This window comes from Ischnura elegans, chromosome 4 (genome assembly GCF_921293095.1).
Source record: "Ischnura elegans chromosome 4, ioIscEleg1.1, whole genome shotgun sequence".
Classification (NCBI taxonomy): Eukaryota; Metazoa; Arthropoda; class Insecta; order Odonata; family Coenagrionidae; genus Ischnura; species Ischnura elegans.
In genome coordinates, this window is record NC_060249.1 from 107,452,670 (window position 1) to 107,473,595 (window position 20,926).

The following is a 20,926-nucleotide window of genomic DNA, read 5'->3' on the forward strand; positions in this document are numbered from 1 at the left end:
ATTCCACTGACTTGGTCACTTGCCCCATACTATATCCACATACTTACCCCACAAATTTCTCTTTGATTGTATGATTTACTTTAACTCAGAATAAGTTCACCTAATAGTAACATAGTGTTTAAAACCCGAGACATCAGTAATAATCAAAGCAGGGATAAAGTGATAATTTCCAGAATGTCTTCGTGAGGCATGGAATATAATAACAATAGGAGAATCAAAGGTGGAAGAATTTGAATTGTGGTGATGAAAATTAAATTAATTAGCATGGTGAAGATGAGAGAGTCCTAAGAAAAGTGGGAGTGAAGAGAAGTTTAATGAAAATCCAGCGAAAGATACCAATTGACTCAATTCATTCATCCAACTGTAAGGACATTAATGATGATCGGATGAAGGCATTTATAGAAAAACGACAGAATGGATGTAAAAATATTAGATGATTAAGACGAAAAATATTAAACACACAAATGATTAAGTTTTCAAAGATTTGGAGGAAAAGAAACTTATCCCATGAAAAGTTAAGTATTAAATCACAACAATCCGTAGATTTGAGTGAAGAGCTACTTCATCACCATGAAGTCTTACTCTAATTATTAATGTAATGTGTAGTTCATGCTGAAGTTCCTCTACGCAGTAACCAACACTGTTTGCATCTTTAAGAAAGTTTATCTGGGTCATTAATATCCTTCCGTAATCGTCAAATTTGGTTTAAACAACGCCCAGCCAGCCACAACCAATTGATTAGGTAGCACTACAATAAGCATTTGCTGACTTTAAAATCCCTCGAGAGGTGACACGATTGGGCCCCCACAGATTCACCTAACTCCAAAGAATGCCCAGCAAGAGGAACACGTACCGGCTCATACCGTTGGCACGATTTCATGAGGATTTACCCTAATTCATTAACACGGATATCTTAATTTCACAAAATCGTTTTAATGGGACTCCATTCCAGTATATTGAATCATGAATGTAACGAATTTGTGGTAGTATTCGTGGCTCGCTTCAACCGCTTCACCACGCTGCACAGCCGCCGCCGCTGTCTGGTCTCGCGCCCCGCGCTGTCCTGCTGTTCAAATAATTACGATTATTTTTGTTTTTGTAAAAGCCCGGTTCGCCCAATTTGAAATGTTTTGGAAAATGGCGGAGGCCGAGTTCCACTTCGTTTCACGTTAATGGTTATGTATTCCTTCCATTTGAACCGCGAAGTTCGCCTTGATTGTGAATGTTTTTTGCAACTTATTGCTGAGTTTTTGTAGTTGTGTCTCATATAATGTCTTCTGGTACTACTTGGACGAAATTCAAAGGAATGAAAATTTCAAATGGCTGCTCCGAGCAATCAACTAACACGGAGGAATCGGGAGATGATGCGGTAATGTTGGAATTATCTGAAAAAATTAAGGAAAACCTGACCCGGATTCCAGCCGCCTAAGGTGTGCTGTAGATTTCCTATGAGATCTTTCTTTTCGGATCGAGCTTCATGATTTGTTTTTAATCCGAATTCATTTCAATTTCCACTCTTTCGTTTTGATGAGTTTGGCAGACATTTTAGGTGCTTAGAAGCAGCTCACGGCTATGCATTTGGAAATTAGTGCATCTATGATTGCATGAAGTGAATGAATATGAATTTAGCGCCTTGTGGATATTTTGCAAGAATTTTGTTCATGAGTATTTTTTATTTATGTTGGCCTCTCATTTGTTAACTACTATTCCCATCGTTATCCTGATAGTCTACTTTAGTATCACTCATATGTCATTCACAGGATGAAACTTCAAGCGTAGGTAGTGCTTCTACTACTGACAATACCTCCCGGAGTGAAACACCCACCAATCGTGGACGTAAAGGACGTCGTGGCAGAAAAAAGAGTAAAGTAGTCAACACGATGAAGCTGCAGTACAAATTCTCGTGAGTTGACAGTCATTTTTAGAACGCAGCTAATGACTAGAAGTATACTTTTTTGTTCATTAGCTTTTGTTAGTTCATTAAGCAATGCTATCATGTCGAACATCGATCGTGAAAGAATGTCTCTTCAGTTGTAGCGTGAAAGAAGATCATGGCCAACCACTATTTGGTGCACAATTTAATCATCACCTAAGCAAAGGTCAGCCCCTCATCTTTGCTGCTGTGGGGAGCAATAGGGTTACCGTGTACTCCTGCCCTGAAGGAGGAGGAATTAAGCTACTGCAGTGTTACTCTGATCCTGATGTATCCTTTCCTCGTGAAGTAATCAGTTTGTTTGAATTTTTAAGCTTATGTTGTATCCTAGTTGTATTATTATGATACATTTTATTATTACATTATTTAATACATCGTAGGGCTTAAATTTAACAAATTTCTGCTGCATATTATCCGTTGTTGGAATGCAATTTTCTGAAAAATTATACGACCATTTAAATGTCCTTACAGCTGGATGATTGAATGAAGCCAATTGGTATCTTTCTTGGGATATTCAGAAATTGAAATTTGTTATCTTGTCACACATCCAATGATAAAGCTGAAGTTGTGCATAAATGGTCAAAAGATAGTGATTTCCCGTAATGAGGAGTTGCTATTTTCCTTGTACGTTCTTTAATGTGATATCCAGCTTGATGAAAATTATTACACCTGTGCTTGGTCTCTGGATGAAGAATCAGGAAAACCTTTACTTGCCGTAGCTGGATCACGAGGAATCATAAGAATATTCAGCCCTGCAACTATGTCTTGTATTCGGCATTACATTGGTGAGTTTTTTAATTATTTTACAATTTATTCAGTGGTAAATTATCTTATATGCTGTTGGGCACGATATGGTGGAAGTTCGTAATATTATTAAAAATAAGACATTGCAATATTTCCACTTAGTTTTATTATTACACAATGCATTTCGTCATTACAAACAAGATTATCAAGTTGTTTGTAACGACGAAATGCATTGTGTAATAATAAAACTAAGTGGAAATATTGCAATGTCTTATTTTAATAACAGTGGTAAATTGTTTACCAGTGAGTACAGTACATATTAATGCAAGTAAAATAATTTTTATTGTGGTTTGTATTTATTTTAATGCTGTAGGGTATCATTTGAAGCATATTGAAAGCACTTGTAGTTTGTGACAGATATGAACCTACTTATAGTCTCTTTAACTTCCCATAATAATGTGTGTATGTATCTCAAAATTTACCTATCGAATCAGATATTTACAGTAATGCTTCCTCAACATCATCTGGAAGTTTTCCATAATCTACACACAATTTTATTTGCTAACATTATTTATCATTTGCGAGTGTTGCTTAGGGTCTAAAAGCTGCACGGGGAGTGGTATATTATCTATGGGGAGATGAGGTGATGGTTTCCCCCCCCCCCACCGCCCCCCCTCAAAGCCTCAGAGAAATAAAAAAAATTACATAAAGCTAATGTGTAGTTTTTACATACAATAACTGTATCTGCTTAAATTTAAATATTTAGTGCCAAAATTTTGGCGTTACGTGTTTAAATCTTGGAAATTCATAACATAAGCTCAGACACAAGGAACTCCGATTGTCTGTCACTAACTAGATTATAATAATATGCCTTTATTCAGGCAAGGTTGAGAATAAGAAGTCCCCTCTTCCACCTAACCCCTTTTTAGTTAGATAAGGAAAGACTCCACAAAACAAGAAGAGTAACATCTGTAGTTAGAGAAAAAATTGTGGCAAAATTACTAGTTCAAAATCAAAAGTAATACAAAAACCAATGATGATAACTAATAATCTAATGAGGAACATTACCAATAATTTGAAAAGCTAAGTACAAATCTGTGTTTGCCTGTCAGCACTAAAAATGAATTGAGAATAACTCTCACAAGTCGACCAATGTCACCGTGACGAAGGCCTGTGAGCAAGAGTTCTGGAACTGGGAACAGTGGCAGAGTGGAGTGGGGGATTACTGTGATGTCCAAGTCAGCCGCATCAGTCGAAATCTCCCGGCAGGCACCCGTGTTGACTGGAACTTCTGGAACACTTCTTGCACTTCTTGTCATCCCACCTGGGGTTGGGGAAGAACAGCGTACCCCCGGGTTTTCTCTCCTCTATCTTCTGGGTTGGAGAGACAGCCAAGTGGTGTGATGTATGGTTCAGGCAAGCCATTGGAAGTCAAGGAGGGGAAAGACATGGTCGGATGAGGTCTTGGAGGGAGAGAGAGTTATGATTGGACAAAGTGGAGTACTTCTCACTCCAAACTGGATTCCTATACCTCAGCACCCACTTCTCCTGGATTGCCAGGTGGAGGTATTCCTCCGCCATTCTTGCTATATAAGTCTTGATCTCCAGGTGGGGTGGTTGGGACGGCAGAGCTCGGAGACAAGAGTTCCAAGACTTAGAGTCTCCGAGCCCTTGAGTCGAAGGGCCTTTGCACGAAAAACCTTAGCGGGAGCAGTTCTGCGGATAAGTGGAGGATTTCGGAGGAATTTCTGGGGGGGGGGGGGGGGGGGCAGTTACACTGAAAAATGCCACAAAATGATGCAAAATCTATTTCCAGGCATGTCATTTTTCAGAAATTAGCCTTTGACCCCTCCCTCGACGCCGCCTCAGGCTATCCCATCCCCCCCAAAGCATATTCCTAGTTACGCCACTGCATTTTGGATATTGCTGCTTGTCGGGTTCCTTTTTCTCTTGGTTTACTGATTGTGATGATTTTGTTGGAAACAATGGCTTAGGAATGTTTTAGCTTGTTGCTAGAAATTTTATAATGAAGAAATGTATTTGTTTAGATAACACACCTTGATATGATGAGGAGGGTAATTTTCCATTCCTTTTATGAATATGTAATACCATGATAAAATTTATCTTTCAGGACATGGTCATGCTATAAATGAGCTAAAATTTCACCCTCGAGATCCCAATCTTCTTTTATCTGTGTCAAAGGATCATGCACTACGTCTATGGAACATAAAAACAGATCTCTGTATTGCTATATTTGGAGGTGTTGAGGGCCATCGAGATGAAGTCCTTAGTGCTGTAAGTTAGCTGAATATATATATTAATTTTTACAGCTGGTTTTGGCCATGCCAATAGAAGTTTTGAGCATTTTCAATTCTGATGAAGAAATATAACAAGTCAGTACTTTCTGGGGTGCAGAACTAATTTCAAATTGTTTTATGAAACTGGTTGAAGTAATGTTAAAAAAATTATATTATTTGGTACTAGTAAACTTTGGAATTGGTTGGAGGTGACTATTTTTTCAAGTAAGCGTGTTTCGTAATAATCACTGCAATGGTTCAGAAAGGAAAGACATGCATATAATGTAGTCTAGAAGTCTCCACAATTTAGCTGTAAGTATGGAATTCTCAAGGACGGAAGTTTTAAGTTATTGAAAGATCATAACCTGACTGACATAAATTGGTAATAATTTCACTCGTTAGCTTGGTAAATGAAAGGATTCAATTACATATTTCTCTCTTCAATATTACAGATCATGTTTGCTTTGGCCTACAAACTCAGACATTTTAGTGCTCTTAGTTATGCAGAATGAAATTATTTATGTCATTAAGCAAGAATTGCATTTCTACCTGCACAAACAAATTGTGCCGCTACATGGCATATCCAAAAGTAATTGTGCTCAATTTTTAGAAAATTGTAACAAAAGTTACTAGGAAATATTGTTTTACTAACAATTTTCAGAAAACACAATTTTTAATGATGTTATGTACCTTTATTCTCAACGGACTACGTGAACGGAGGATAAGCTTTTTAATACATATTCAAATAAGTTTTCCACTCCAACTTTTTCCAATGTTTTCTTCTGGCCTGTGCCAGTTTAATTTGTTTTATATCATTATCATGCATATTTTCTGGCTTTAAACCCATGAAATCATGTTTTAAAATTATTGAAATGAATGAAATTATTCTAAGAATGTAAAACAATTGGTTTCCCTTATAATTTCAAAAGACACTCCACTTGCAGCTGGAAGAATTTGAGATTGGGACTCTCATTTCAGTAAACCAATGCAGCAGAAGTTTTTAACCTCCCCAGAAGTTTTTAACCTCCCCAGACAATTACACATTGATTGTTATTTACTAGAGTGCTTTTGTGGGATTTTGGTGGGTATACTTTTAATTTGTATTTATTTTTTTAAAGGATTTTGATCTCAAAGGAGAGCGGATCATGTCATGTGGAATGGACCATTCACTGAAACTCTGGCGCCTTGATAAAGACAAAATTAGAGAAGCCATCCGTGACTCATATCTTTTTAATGCTAGTCGGAGTGTTAGGCCATTTGATTCTGTGAAGGAGCATTTTCCTGATTTTTCCACTAGAGATATACATCGCAATTATGTTGATTGTGTAAGGTGGTTGGGGGACTTCGTTTTATCCAAGGTATTTGCAAAATAACCCTTTTTCTTTGCTGAGCTGACTTATACTGTCCTTGCATAAAGTACAGCACTCAAGTTTATAGGGGCGTATCTCAGTATTTAATTTATTGATTGCCATGAGATAAACTGGAAATGATAGGCAATTTATTTTTGCATTCCTGAAGTATCATTAGCTCAGCACATAATGTAAAAGTTTATACAGCTTTGTGTGAAAATAGGCATTTTATGTATTTAGTGCCTGGGAAATTCATCTCATAAGTTTTCTAGTACTTTTTCATGTATGGGTGTTAGTGTCTGTATAATGTAAAAAAGGACTTCTATTTAGATGTATATCGTTTAGTAAAACTTCATAATTGTTATATTATTTTCCAAAATGGCTGGACTAGAAAAAAATTGTTACTTTTTTTACTTAAACTGGACATTTTAAAATGCTGTGAACTTTATATACATGCTCAGCTATGGGATACTGGAGGTAAAACAAAAAAATAATTATTTTATATATTGTGACACATAGCTGAATAAGGTGGCCCAAATTAATAGAACTGATAAGGTTTTGTTGTCTGCCTTTCATAGTTATGAGGTTTAAAGAAAATTAATTCCCCAAGGCCGTACTCTTTGATGGGCAGATTGCTAATGGGAGGTAATTGCAAACGGGAGGTAATGGCAAGATAAGACACTAACTGAAAATACAAACGTGAAACTCACACACGCACCTCGCGGATTTGCTCAGGGGAACAAATGACCGCGTGGGACACACGCACTCACGCACTCAGGTTTGTGGAGCCCTCGCTCACGACAGTGACCCACTCACACAAAAGAAAAAGACAAAAAAAAACACGCTCTCAGTCACGCACCTCGCGGATTTGCTCAAGGGAACAAATGACCGCGTGGGACACACGCACTCACGCACTCAGGTTTGTGGAGCCCTCGCTCACGACAGTGACCCACTCACACTATTTAAGCCTAAGTCTTAATTGTTTAACGCTGACAACGTTCATTTGCTCTATCTCATTACGATTCCAAGTTCAATTGGCTCGTTTAGTCTCGCGCATAATGCATCAGTGTAATATCGCGCACTGTAGTGATTTCTCCGCCAGCGTTTGCCGTAAAATTTATCACAGCCTCTCTCTTCGATTCCCATGTATCAATCCTGAAATATTTAGAATGAGGCGCTTTCTCACCTGAAGAATTAGATAATATGAATTAAAAATGCGCGGAAAGAAATTTAACACGGCCGCGGAAGAGCGGAAATACAAGCTCACGTGCCTGGTACACGTCTATGCTGAGCAGTAATTCCGGTGACTCACCGCAACACATTAGACGGCGTTATTGGATAACTTGTTGCAAGAAAACCTTGAGTGTGGGTCCAATGTAACAATTTTGTTGACTTAAACACAGCCGCTGGCTGGGAACAGGCCGCCGTTCACAGCACGGCCCACAGTGTGGCAGAGAGCCGTCTCGTCTGAAAGGGGCATGAATTTCAAGGTGTCGTGACGTGAACGGCGGCTGGCAATAATTTGTTTCGTCAGAACGCGGCCTCAATATAGCACTGTCTGTATTTCACGCCGTAGACAGCGCACCACCGGGCCGGATCGAAATGAGCGCCTTGGTGACTACGGCGGCCGTCAACACCATCAACTGCCCGATTCGATTCGTTTAAAGACATCCATAGACATGTATAGTTTTTTTTACCTTTTGAAAGCACAAAACGCTAGCAGTTGGGGGAAGGGAAGGAAGGAAGAGAAAGAATAGGAGGAGAGGGGGTTCTCCTTATTAGTGGTCGGATCATCGGATATTCGGCTCTCCACTGACCTTCAATGCAAAAAAAATCATTTCGACATTGGCCAAATCTAATATCTAATTCTTCAGGTGAGAAAGCGTCTCATTCTAGATGTTTCAGGATCGATAAATGGGAAATAAGTTTCTTTGAATCCGATTATGTTCTGTTGTGTGTGTGATTCTTTCACTGCATTTCCTGATCGATTGGCAACAGCTGTAATCAAAACTAAGCGATTTTGTTGTACGTAGTTCCTGTCCTACCTTCTCTCAACACCTGGGTGAGGGGTATCGAAAGGGAACCCACGACATGAAACATTTCGGCCAATTTGTAAGTTATACAGTACTATGGTTATACCTTAGCTACCCAGCACTCAGTTTGAAAACACCATCGTGAGTGGTTGTGTTTTGCGGTTGGACTGTTTTTTTTATCGTAGTTCCAGCTTTAAATATCAAACGAAGGAAAGGAATTTTAAAATGCCGTAGCGTTTTGGCCCGGCTGAAAATTTTCACTTTTCATTTTATCGCAAAAATTAGATATCATTTAAAAATCTAAAAGCGTGAAATGCATATTCTAGGAGTAATAATCTTTCGATTTAAGCAACAAAAAATAATAGGAAACCACCCTATTGTTGCACATGATGGTGAACATGACATCACCATTGTTATGTAGGTTGCATTTTACAAATTTTGATCCCAAATATTTTGGCTCGTTGGTCACAAGGAACCGAAAATTTCACTGGATTCATTGTACTAATGTAATCTCCCTGACAAGTTGGATTGAAATTTGGGGGCTAAACTCCATAAATTTTCCTTGTTAGTAATTAATTAATGTATTCACCGATTTAACTTCTGGAGTAGTGGCAGTCTTCCTAGTTTTCCACAATAGCATTTCATCTAAATTTTGCATTCTTTACTCTATTGATTCATTACATATATTGGGAAATAACTAAAATAACTAACTGCGGAAGCCTCCGTAATAATTCATTACATATATTGTTGGAATCATTTTTGCAACCATTTTTTCCATTTTCTATATGATACATGTTTGACGTGAAGATGTTTTTTCAGTGTACTATGCATGGTAGCTGGAATTTTTTGTTTTCTTTTTATTATTTTAAAATTATGTTTATTTTCAGTCTTGTGAGAATTGCATTGTTTGCTGGAAGCCAGGGCGTTTGGAGGAGAAGGAGATTCGTCCAAGTGACACCAGTGTTACTATCATTCATAGGTTTGAATATAGAGAGTGTGAGATATGGTTTGTCAGATTTGCAATGGACTTTTGGCAAAAGGTATGAGCTAATAATCTCTCTCTTATGGTTTATTTGACATCCCAATAATAATTGATATGTTTCTAATAAAAATCACAATAAATCGATTGTTTACTGAATTTAGTGTACATACAATAGAAGATCGATAATCTGGAATGCTTGGGACCAGATCCATTACAGATAAACAATATTTCCAGTGAATAGGTCACTTACCTTGATCCAAAGTCACACGATGAAATATTTTGCAGAAGAAAATGGCAAATTAGTTGATTAGTTCTTGTGGGGATAGCGTGAACAGCCAAGCTCTTAAACAGCAATGAAACCACTAAGATATCTGTATTTTTGGCATTGCAAATTTTTAATAAAATAGAAATTTTGAGGAACTTGGGGAAACCTTCCATTGTTAAGATCATTCCGTTATTTGTATTTCCAGATATTTATTGATTTTCTACTATATATTAGATAAAGTACTGCAATCAGAATTTTGTTTCTATCAATGGCCGAAGCAAGTAATCAATCATTCACTATTAAAAGATGGAATTGAATTTATATAAGATAGTGCAATTATATGTTAATTTAAATTCTCTGCAGTTATCCTCCCTCATCATAACACAACATTGGAGCTCACTTAAAATGAATCTGCTTGTTACTCAGTCTTAGTATAATGAAGATCCAACTATTCCAAATCAAAACTTGCCCTTACACCATATAAAAAAATCTGCTTTTAACCAATTGCCTTGTATGTGTGTTGCTAATACATTAGTTGCCACTGAACCCAAAACCCATTACAATCACCACCAATAGACGCCGTATAGTATGACAAAATTTCTATTGTAAAAAAGTTTTTTTGTGAAAAGAAACCCTAAATATTTTACTCATAATATTTCAATATCATCTCTATATCAAAACTTCGAGAGAGATATTTAATCCATGAATGACAATTAGCTAATGAGCTCTCATATAAATCTCTCTTTGAGGCTTCTACTTCTTTTCCCTGACTTGTTGACCTTAGAAACTTCAATTCTATGTCAGTGTCAGGAAATTTTTACTCCCGCCAGTCTCTTAGTGACTTCTTCCCATCTGTGATGTCAGCACCTCCCATAAAGCCATTTTTTTCATTTAGTGGTCTGCTTGAAAAATGTTGATGACATTATGACTGGCACAGTTATTTGCCATAAAAATTTGCCACTTGAAATATTTTTAAATTTAGGATACTCTGTTAGTGAATTGGTGATTCCCATGCAAGTAATCTCTGAAGCATAATGTGTCAGAAGTGTTGTCTGAGTTACTTCAAAAGTATTTTACAAATATATATAGTTTTTAATTTAGAATGGGAAAATACTAAAAATCTGAATTCAAAATCCAAGATGCATTCGGGTCATGTATTTGAAATACTTCCCATCCCTGTTGACAGATTATCTTACATGCTCAGTTGAGCAGACATCCAAATTTTAGCACTCCTCAGTAAAATTTCAAATTCATCTTGGCATAGTAACATATGTTTACAACAGTTACTAAAATGCCTATTCTATTCTCAGATCCTGGCTCTTGGCAATCAAATTGGGAGGACATACGTCTGGGACCTTGATGTTGAAGATCCTGGTCAAGCGAGATGCCTCACTTTGGCACACCCTAGGTGTGTAGCTGCTATCCGACAAACAAGCCTCAGTCGAGATGGAGGTGTTTTACTCTGTGTGTGTGATGATGGAACTATTTGGAGATGGGACAAAGTGGCATGAGGAGATCCTGGATCTTGTATTTCATGGAAAAAAAATTTCTCAGCCCAGTGAATTCTAATGGACTGTGGACTTGGTGTCTATTTTTTTTAAGTTCATCATTCCAATTCAATTGTTTCCTTAAAAATGAATATTGTCCTTAATGTATTTGGAGAATTTTTTATGCTGCATGAAGAGGAATATAACTCTGGCATGTTGAAAGTAATCCATTTCTCTTCTCAAGACATTTGCCAATGAGTGAAGTTGAAGAGGTAAACGGTATTCACAAGTACTGATATAAGTCCAAATTCATACTGGGATAAGGGAAACTGTGTTGTGTTGTATGTGCAATACACAGCATGGTAACCCTTACAAATAGGAGTACATTTGAGTTACAAGTTTACAAAAAGTTTTGTGATGAGTAGATAGTGACAGGTGGTTTCTTGATGAAATGGAATCACCCATTAGTATTTTTTGTCCTCAAGTAATGTGATTGTATATCATGTGAAGATTTACCGGCATAATATTAATATGAAAATAAAGAACTTTAAGGTATTTGTTGACTTCTCCTTATGCAAATTATAAGTCAGTATCTGTATTCAACCTCTACGAATTGTATATTTCATGCAAATAGTATACTTTTGCCTCAATTGCCAGTAGCCTGTTAAAAGAAAAAATTTAAAGTTGAAATCGCGTCCAAAGTTTAATTTTTAATTGTGGTATTATTGATGAAGTCTCAATTTGAATAATAATTTGATATATTTTTATTAAGTTAATTAATTAAAAGTTAAAATTTTAAACTATATTTTGTCCTTCGTATTTATCCGTATTTACTCTAGGTTAGGTCCATCCATTTTATAATCTGGCCCACCCTTGGACCACCCATTTGACACACACTAGAGTCTCACTGAAGCATGTTGGTATCAAAATCAATCTTCTAGGTTCTATGAGTACTATGATTAAGCAGTTTTGTCGTAGGGTCTTGCAGCACTTGCTCGTCACTAGCTTCCAGCCATGTACTGAAATGCAAGTCATCAAGTACATAAGTCATCTCAAACTCTTCCTGATGAAGTACCCAAAAAGTATTTACTCTAATCTCAACAAAGAAAGGTTTAAATTCAAAGGGTTACTTCAAGGTCTCCATTCCTTTCTTAACATGTCTGAAGCTGAAAAAGTGAATGTTATGACCTATAAAAACTTCTTCTAGTCATACAAATCACAAAAAAACAAGATGGCAGAAAACCAAGCCCACAGAAATTTACTTTGTTTTCCTAGCAACCTAGACTGCAAAAACATTGTAGTTCAAGAAACAAGTGGTACCAAGTGGTAACAGTAAAATTTTTCATGTCACAACTTTCCAATCATAAGGCCCACATAGACATAATTTGATTTGAAATGTTCCGCCGCAGTCATATTAAGTAGAAAAAATTATTTTCTAATGGGTGAATAGCCACATGAATTAAAGAAATTAAATCATCTACACCAAAAACTATACTTTTTTGTGCTAACTGAAATTTTTCTATTTTTATATGGTTCTACATATGTAAATTAGGGGTTAAGATAAGCAACCTTTTCAGTATCACAGACTTTAGCAAACTCTCTTCAAGAAAAATTCACAAAACTGCAGGAAAGATCAACAAATACCATAAAATTTAAGTATACACTACTAGCTTATGAACACTTTCGAGAGTTAACATATCTAGAAAACAGTAAAGGGGTTATTTTATCATCTCATACTCATGAGCTTAATCTGTTTTTAATTAGAAATTTTCACCATTCTTCAGAATGTGCAACAGAGATATTTTCAGGTACAAGCTACCCATTGCAGATACGAAGTCATCTTTCTGGTTGGGCAAAACTTCCATACACATTAGACTTCAAATACATTAGACTCCCGATCATCCATGCGGTTTATCCGTGTTGCATCTTATCCATGCATGAGTTTTACGCTTCTTCGATGTTTTCTGCGGTCTTTATAAAAAAATTAATCGGACGCATAACCACTGGGATATTTGCATTTCAATGCAAGGCTACTCCAGGATTATTATTTCCATCAGAATCCTCTTCATAAAAGGGAATTATTTTATTTACTTTTTGGCAAGGAATGTTTCAAGTTTACTTGGACGTCTGCTCTAGCATGCAGACAACGATCAGCGGCAGGGAAAAAACTCTCCATTAATTTTAGAAGATTCTTGAATGGTTTACCAATTGCAAATTAAGAGAAATGTTGTCTACAATATATAAACATATACCTATATTTCATATTGAAAATACTAAATAATATATTGCGAAACTTCGTCCTGCATCAATTGCATACCGGGCAACTTGCGCGAGGCAAGTACGCAGCGTGGTGCCTGAAATTGTAGTTTCCGAAAAGTGTAGTTGTAGTGCCTGAAATTGTAGTCAAAATTGGAGTGGGGATACTGAATTCTCTTACATGTGCAATATGATTCAGACTTACATTGATATAATTAAATAATATAATTAACCAAATTCCAAGATTAAAATACCAAAAAGAACTAGATTTAATTCAACACGGAGACAAAATTGAAAATAAAGCAATGGTAGCCCAAATCTAATAATTCATGAATTGAGAACATAGTAATTAGTGCCAGGCTTAACACTGTATGTACTAAAAAGGTCCACACTTCTAGTGTTAATAGAATTATTAAATCAATTAACTTAAAAGCATTCCCACTTGGAATGTAATTATGGAGAGTTACAGAAGAGCGAAAATTGAGTGAAGACAAATCACCCAGCTAGTGTTTCAAAGGCCCCAGAACTGCATGCATGGAAGAATTTCAATGAAGAAGCGCTACTGGATTTTAAATCACATTCTGTGTATGGGAAATGTAAATAAAAGGAAAATTCTGTTCATAAAATAATCCATTAAGAAAAAGTACGTAAATTTTGCCAAAAGATATTGGAAAAAAGGGGAGGGACTGGGAAGTTCATTAAGAGAAACATTTATGTAATATATATTTAGAAAAATTATTAATTTGATGTAACATTATTTTACAGCTTCATAAGATTTCATAAATGCACAGCTTCAAAATACATTGCAATAAACCACCATTCAAAATATATTTTAACAATTCACAGTCATATAACAGCACAGTCATTTAAAGCATCCATCTAGGAATACTGTGGCTTACAACATTTACCCATTGCACGAAGAGCCAACTTAGCAGCTGCTCGTTTTGCATTGGATTTTTTTTCACCAAAGCCATAGAAAGTTCTTTCTAAGCTACTGGCTTTGTCTCTAACCTTAACTGCAACCATCACAACTGGTTTACTCAAACCTGGTCGCTCAACTTCATCACCAACCACAGCTGGTTTCACTTCTTCAGATGGCCTGAGAATTAAAAAATAAAATATGCCAAGTAAATCTTTAAGAATTTCAAGAATAAGTGTCACCATGAGTGCAACTCTACAATCTAAAACTGTAAAATAATCGCATCTACCAGGGATAGCTTAATGGAAATCAAAGTGATGATAAATGGATCTGAAATGGCAATAGCTCCTTATCATTTAAATAAAATTAAGTATTAATGGAGCTCTCTACAATTTTTAGCAACTAAAGACGTAATTTTCTAACAAAATAATATCTTTCAATATTATAGTTTGGTTTTGAAATCATCTGTTAGAAAAGTGAACCTAGCAAAGCAATTATCAACTGCCTAGCTCATGACCTCCAAATTCATTTGGCAGTTTCTTGTGGTCTTCCCATTGTCATAACCATCTGACGTCAACAACATCCACGTGTGAAACACTAATTCCTTGGCTGCTGCATCACGCAATCGAGGGCTGATATCGTCCTGATTACAGTAAGTCTTCAACATACAAACAAAATTTGTTCCGAGACCTTCTTCATAAGTTGATAAAACTATGCAAGGCATTGAAGAGTGTGGTTACCCCAGAGAATGCAGCACTGCATTATAATGTTGAGTAAACTCATGATTGTGATGAACTGATCTAGCTAAGCGTGCGATGCGCCTGGAACCACAAAAATTTGTTGTCCGCAGGAAGGAAGAACGGGCAATATGCTGAACCGTTCCTGACATCACAACAGAGTATTGATTAGAGATGGGTCGAATAGTAGATTTATCAAACTTGAATAACGAATTCGAATATTAAATCATTGCTCGGATACCTCGAATTTCGAATACATACATATGGATTTGAATTTACCATCGCGTGTGTTTTCGTTTCGTCAGTGCTATTAGTTGCGTAAGCGTTAATAGGGTAGTTTCCTTCATCAAAGAAAACGAAAGGCGTTGATTGTGATTCGTTACCCACCATTAGTGTATTCATAATATACAAATTATTTGGTTTTAGAAAACCCAGTTTAGATGAATGGCAATGGTCAATTTTAACCTCATTTTAAGAAGGTCAGATTGGCACCAATACGATTCCACTCCACATGACGTCACAGGGACCTAGTTTCTATAGGAGTAGATGGGAGTTTTACATTGTCTGAGATTACTAATGCATGCATGAAGCACAGAGCTCAGGGAAACATCTCTCAATAACCACACATTAAAAATACCTAAGTTCGGAAAGTTTCCTTTGTTTGATCGAGGAATAATAATCCTTATTTAAGCCAAGCGCTACCTGCTAGCAGGGTACTCAGCTACCTGCTGGCAGCCTGTGTCGCATCAAGCCTCGCCCCAAGGTCACCTAACACGACGACAGCTGGAACCAGAAATACGTCACACAGACTTATTATTCATACTAAGCCGTCGTGTTTTCGTGCGCTTGAAATTTTTCACTTTCCAATTAATCGCGAAAAATAGATATCGTCATTTAAAAATCTAAAAGTGTGACATGCGTACTCCAGGAGTAATAATCTTTCGATTTAGGCAATAAAAAAATAATAGGAAACCACCCTATTGCACAAAGTATATTAAATGTACATTTTTTCTTCTATTTCCCTTGATGAATGTATAAATAAAAAGGTAATAATAATAAATCATAATAAATTTACCCACCATACAGTGGAACCTTGATCTATCGTTTTTCAGGGGGGACGAAAAAAACGATGAATGCAGAAATGTTTGACTAGGTTGCCTATGCCGCAGGAAACCCAGGATTTTGGCGAGTAATTGTGATTTCCTTTAAAGGATTCAAACCGAAATTTAGCTGATAAATGGAATATTTTAATTTTATGGAAACAATTTCGGCTTAAAGTTGATTCAACTAACATCTCTTTCAAATATCCTAAGGTGACACACCACCTCGCGAAAAAATGATTGCATGCCATCTCAGCTTATACACTGCTACAATGGATTTCTGTCTGATATATATATTCTTATCTACCAAACACCATTTCAGCGGCACACCCATCTGATACTCGACTTCATCCAACTTCTTATTTTCAACAGGTAGCTCGCTCAACCCCCCCTCCTGCTGTCAAGTGCTAGCGGACAATCCAAGGCGTTTTGCAAAATACACACGGTTCTCCACCGGATTTTCTTCAATTCTTTTCAATCCATCTTTGAAAATTCTCACGAGTTAAGCACATGAATTCAAATTGCTAGCAGGGAGAAACCAAATATCTTGAGAAAATATCCCTTCGTCTGTGAGTGTGACAATAGAGATTTATAGCATAACTCATAAATTGTAACTTGATCTATATTTTCGAAAAAAAAATACCACATCGACTTCCGAGAAGCTCTGCTGCGAGGATATCGAGTTTCGCCAGAATGCTAAGCCTCCGTCGTATTTTGACGTTTATTTCCTAGCGTAAAATGCTTAAATAGAGTCAGAAATACGTCGTGTTTGGTCTCATTCTTTTTTAAATGACGCGCACATTACTAATATTTCAATCCAATAAAGGTGTAATTTCAATTGCCGAAAGTCATTGTTAGGCAACTTTTGGGCTAATAGATGACTCATGCAGCAGTTGACCTCCAGAAATGGGGAACTTCAAAGCAGGAAGGTAGAAAAAGGTCAGTGAGGAGAAAGAAAGGAGGGTGATACACGATTCTATTATTCTCCTGCAACTTAATATTTTCTTTTGAAACTTTTCATTTATGGTCTTTGTAATACGAACACTGTGCGAGCTGGGGCCTTTTGTTTGATTTCGGAGAGGAGGAAAGCGTCGGAGGAGGGGCCGAGGGCTGATGGATGGAGGGGGTAGGGGATTTTGGGAATTGAGCTACGTAGTTACCATCCCAAGGCACTGAGGTTCTCCTGGAGGGGGTAATCAGGGATTTTCGGATTTTTTCACCCGATCATTTTCGGTTCCCCACGTCGAACTCTTTTCACTCCTCTAATCCACGAATTTGATGTAATTCGTCAACTTGCCTAAAACGGTGCTGCGTGCACTAAACGACTACAGTTCTCTACATTTTTCCGAGTCAACTACCAACGACGTGCGTGCGACAGTGTATGACGCGAAATTCAAAGTATTCGAGGTATTCAAGACGGTACCTTTAGCATAACTATTCGAGACCTTGAATATCGAATACTTTCTAGTATTCGATGTATTCCAGAATTGGATACTATTCGCACATCTCTAGTATTGATACTTTGTTCAGACTGTGCCCAATGTGCAAGTTCCTCTACGCCACATCGCATCGGCCAACTTTTGTAACCACCAGGAGCGGGACTGAGGTTCATAATTTCTTAGTAATGTTTCTTTTATTATAGATTGTATTAGCCTTTTCATCAGGACCAATGATTTGCTTTGTAAAAACATGAACTTTGTAATAAGGTTGTTTGGATTAATGAGTCTACTGTAATGATTATATTTCAAAAATGTAACTATTACTTGCTATCTACTCAGAGCATTTTAAAAGTAATCGATACTTTTCAGCACATATCCCACATTAGTATAGGTTCCAAAAAAGCTTCATACCTAGTTCATCACAGTTTGGTGGCCATTTGAAAACTCCATAAATGAGAATTTGTACCGCAAGAAGCTGGCCAAGAACTCAGAAAAGTTTAATAGTACTGCCATGAAAAAATAGATACTAAAAACTATGGCATAATATTTGAAATATATGATTAATCTAGCATCTCCTGCTGTAGGAAAATCATAATCATAAGACTTACATGAACTCAACAATGTAATCTGATTCCAATAATTCTCTTACAGGCTGCTTCGGAACTCTTTTCAGGAAGGCCTCTGAAATTGTGAAATGAATGGTATAGCATTGTTCATAATGGCATTTCTTTGGTTATTGCTATTAATGACTGAGTTATATATATAATTACTACACAACATGTTTGCCTTTAATCTTACATTAACTTTTGATCATTAAAACTTTTGGGCTATGTCACCACAGGCAGACTGCATGTCACCCTGCATCTCGGCTAACGTGACCAACATTGGTCGCGAAACATTGGGGCCACCCAAAAATTGACACGGCAACATAACCCACAAGTTTAAAACCAACATGATGAGTATTCGTGAAAGTTTCCATGAATAATTATACAACATGAGATTAAGTATTTCAGTATGATTATAAAAGTATTATCATCTATAGTACACACTTATACCACCTCAAATTATATTTTGATTAGCTTTCACCACCTTCTGAAAAAACCTTTTCACTAAGATCAATAGCATTATTAAAGTGATATAAAAATGACATTCCCACATTATATACCTTTTTAATTATGCTGATCTTTCCCGTGAATGCTACATTTTTTTTTTAATTTTAAGCACCCATTATACATCCAAAGCATCTCGCTCTGATGGCTCATCACTAAGCAATTATCATGTCTAGGAAAACATTCTACATGTTCCGACCAAGTCCATGACTACCACTTTAATTCATTCTACAATGAATGTAATCAATATTCCACACATAAGGATCCAAAAAGGGCTTACCAATTTCATTCTGCATCATAGGGTAAAAGACCTGCCACACAGCAGTGAGAGAGAGCCCTGAATCGAGGAAAATGGCTCCAGCCAGTGACTCCAAAATATCTCCGAGAGCCTTTGGAACCTCAATAGCCTCTGCCAAGAAGCAGTCATTTTCTTCCAAGAGGACTAAGCACTATATGTAAGAACAAGGAAAATAATAACAAAATAAATAGGTAGATAAGGGATAAAATAATAATATTTAATTTCCTGTTGGCTATACAAGTATAACATAGGATTTAGTCAAAAAAGGAAGAAAAGTTTATACAAAAGTTACATAGAAATTACAAATAAATGATAAGCAGTTAAATACATACATAATGATATTAATTTGTCATTAAGATACTCATCAATGCTATAATAGCATTTCTTAAGTAGCAGTTCTTTTAGCTTATTTTTAAAAGTAATATCACTCACTGCACATTTTATTGAATTTGGAACTTTATTATAAACCATAGAGGCTGAGTGGTGAGGACCTTTTCTGCTTACATTAAAAGGCTGATTATTCTGATGGACATTGTCTTTACCACGTGTCCCGTGGTTATGGATTGACGAGTTGGACATAAACAGGTGCCTATTGTTTCTCACAAAAGTACAGCAATTCAAGATATAAACACAGGGGAGAGTAAGTATTTTAAGTTGTTTGAATAGGGGTCTTCCTGGGGTCCTAATTGAGACCCTTGGCATACTCTTGATAGCCCTTTTTTGTATTGAAAATGCCTTTATTGCAGCACTATTATTACCCCAGAATACAATTCCATAAACTAAAAAAGAATGGATTTTGGCGAAGTAGATGAGACTTAGAATCTGAGTTGAGGTAGTTTGGGCAAGTTTCCTGATCATATAGATCCCAGTATTCATTTTATTGATTAATTTGGTTATGTGAGGCTGCCAGTCAAGGTTCATATTGAGATATAAACCGAGAAATTTAGTGGTGTCACAGTGAAGTATAGTGATATTTGAGTCTGTTCTGAGAAGAGGGCTTTGAATTGGTGGGTTTGTTTTATTATGAAAATGAGTGAAGCATGTTTTGTTTTCATTAAGAAGAAGGTTGTTTGACCGGCACCATTTGGACATAGTTATTAAGGTTTGACGGGCTGCACTGCTAGCATCTAGAAAATTGTCACCTATGTTCAGTGTGGATGTATCATCCGCATATAATATAACTTCATTGTTTGGAAAGTTATTATGTAGATCATTTATGAAAATGATGAATAAAAGAGGTCCTAATATAGAGCCTTGTGGTACACCACAATTGGTTGAGGCAACATCAGATCTAAAAGTACGAGCGTTTGAATTGAGGTTGAGGTTTACCTGCACTAATTGTTTCATGGCCAAGCCAAGTAATAAGTTACCAGAAATTTTATTCCTTTGATGTTAATAAAGAAATAAATTAGATCCCAAGAAATTTAAAAATAATAGTAAGCATATTTTTGACCCACTGATTTTGCAAGTGTTTGTTGAACAGGCAAGTGTGCCAGGAATTGAAAAATTAGAAGTAAGAAGGAACAACAACATATGAAAGCAGATGAAAATGCTACTTATTGACTATGGCATATGGAAATGTGTTGCTGGCCAGGATATGGTTCCTGTTAAAGATCATTGTGTGCAGGCAAAGATCAGTTTGGCAGTGAAATTCATCTGTGCTTATCACATTTATCGGTGCTGCATATCTAAAGGGGCTGGGCAAAATCTTAAAAAAGCTATTGGTAGCTCAGGACTGTCACACAAACACACATTAGAAAGACAGTAAATAGGAAAGCACTATGAAAATTTTTTGTTCGATGAATGATTATGTTAATGGCATACTTTCTACTGTGAATCATAATCATTATCATAGTGGAATAAGTTGGCATTGTTGATTCTGATATTAAAGTTGAAGGATTTTTTTTAGACGTCAATTAGAGCCTTTTAAGACCGAGGTGCAAGGTTTTGCATCCACTCATGCTTAAGTGAAAAGTGA

At 36.5% G+C, this 20,926-nt stretch overlaps 2 protein-coding genes across 6 annotated transcripts in view; one reads left to right on the forward strand and one right to left on the reverse strand.

Annotated features, from left to right (window-relative positions):
- The first annotated feature begins 1,106 nt into the window (after nucleotides 1-1,106).
- Nucleotides 1,107-11,645, forward strand: LOC124157867 (polycomb protein EED). Of its 3 annotated transcripts, none has more exons than XM_046532920.1 (8): nucleotides 1,107-1,369; nucleotides 1,761-1,903; nucleotides 2,032-2,203; nucleotides 2,583-2,718; nucleotides 4,809-4,972; nucleotides 6,093-6,332; nucleotides 9,244-9,396; nucleotides 10,914-11,645. In XM_046532920.1, the coding sequence occupies exons 1-8, from the start codon at nucleotides 1,271-1,273 to the stop codon at nucleotides 11,112-11,114; spliced, it is 1,308 nt and encodes a 435-aa protein (XP_046388876.1). In that variant the 5' UTR covers nucleotides 1,107-1,270; the 3' UTR covers nucleotides 11,115-11,645. The 3 variants fall into 3 exon arrangements, with proteins under 3 accessions (XP_046388876.1, XP_046388877.1, XP_046388878.1); XM_046532921.1 differs by having other exon boundaries at nucleotides 1,283-1,430; XM_046532922.1 differs by lacking the exon at nucleotides 1,107-1,369 and adding an exon at nucleotides 1,437-1,665.
- A 2,422-nt stretch (nucleotides 11,646-14,067) lies between these two features.
- Nucleotides 14,068-20,926, reverse strand: part of LOC124157868 (endoribonuclease Dicer-like) — a 159,207-nt gene continuing 152,348 nt past the window's right edge. For all 3 annotated transcript variants that reach the window (XM_046532925.1, XM_046532924.1, XM_046532926.1), the window contains 3 exons: nucleotides 18,931-19,099; nucleotides 18,150-18,222; nucleotides 14,068-14,445 (listed from right to left, as the gene is read on the reverse strand). In XM_046532925.1, the coding sequence (XP_046388881.1) occupies nucleotides 14,226-14,445; nucleotides 18,150-18,222; nucleotides 18,931-19,099 (462 nt within the window). In that variant the 3' untranslated portion in view covers nucleotides 14,068-14,225. The remainder of the gene's footprint in view (nucleotides 14,446-18,149; nucleotides 18,223-18,930; nucleotides 19,100-20,926) is intronic.

Bases quoted from the DNA above. Each gene is read 5' to 3' on its own strand.
- LOC124157867 (XM_046532920.1), top strand. From the start codon at position 1,271: ATGTCTTCTGGTACTACTTGGACGAAATTCAAAGGAATGAAAATTTCA. The intron at 4,973-6,092 runs GTAAGTTAGCTG...ATTTTTTTAAAG, and splicing joins GAGATGAAGTCCTTAGTGCT to GATTTTGATCTCAAAGGAGA. The intron at 9,397-10,913 runs GTATGAGCTAAT...TTCTATTCTCAG, and splicing joins CAATGGACTTTTGGCAAAAG to ATCCTGGCTCTTGGCAATCA.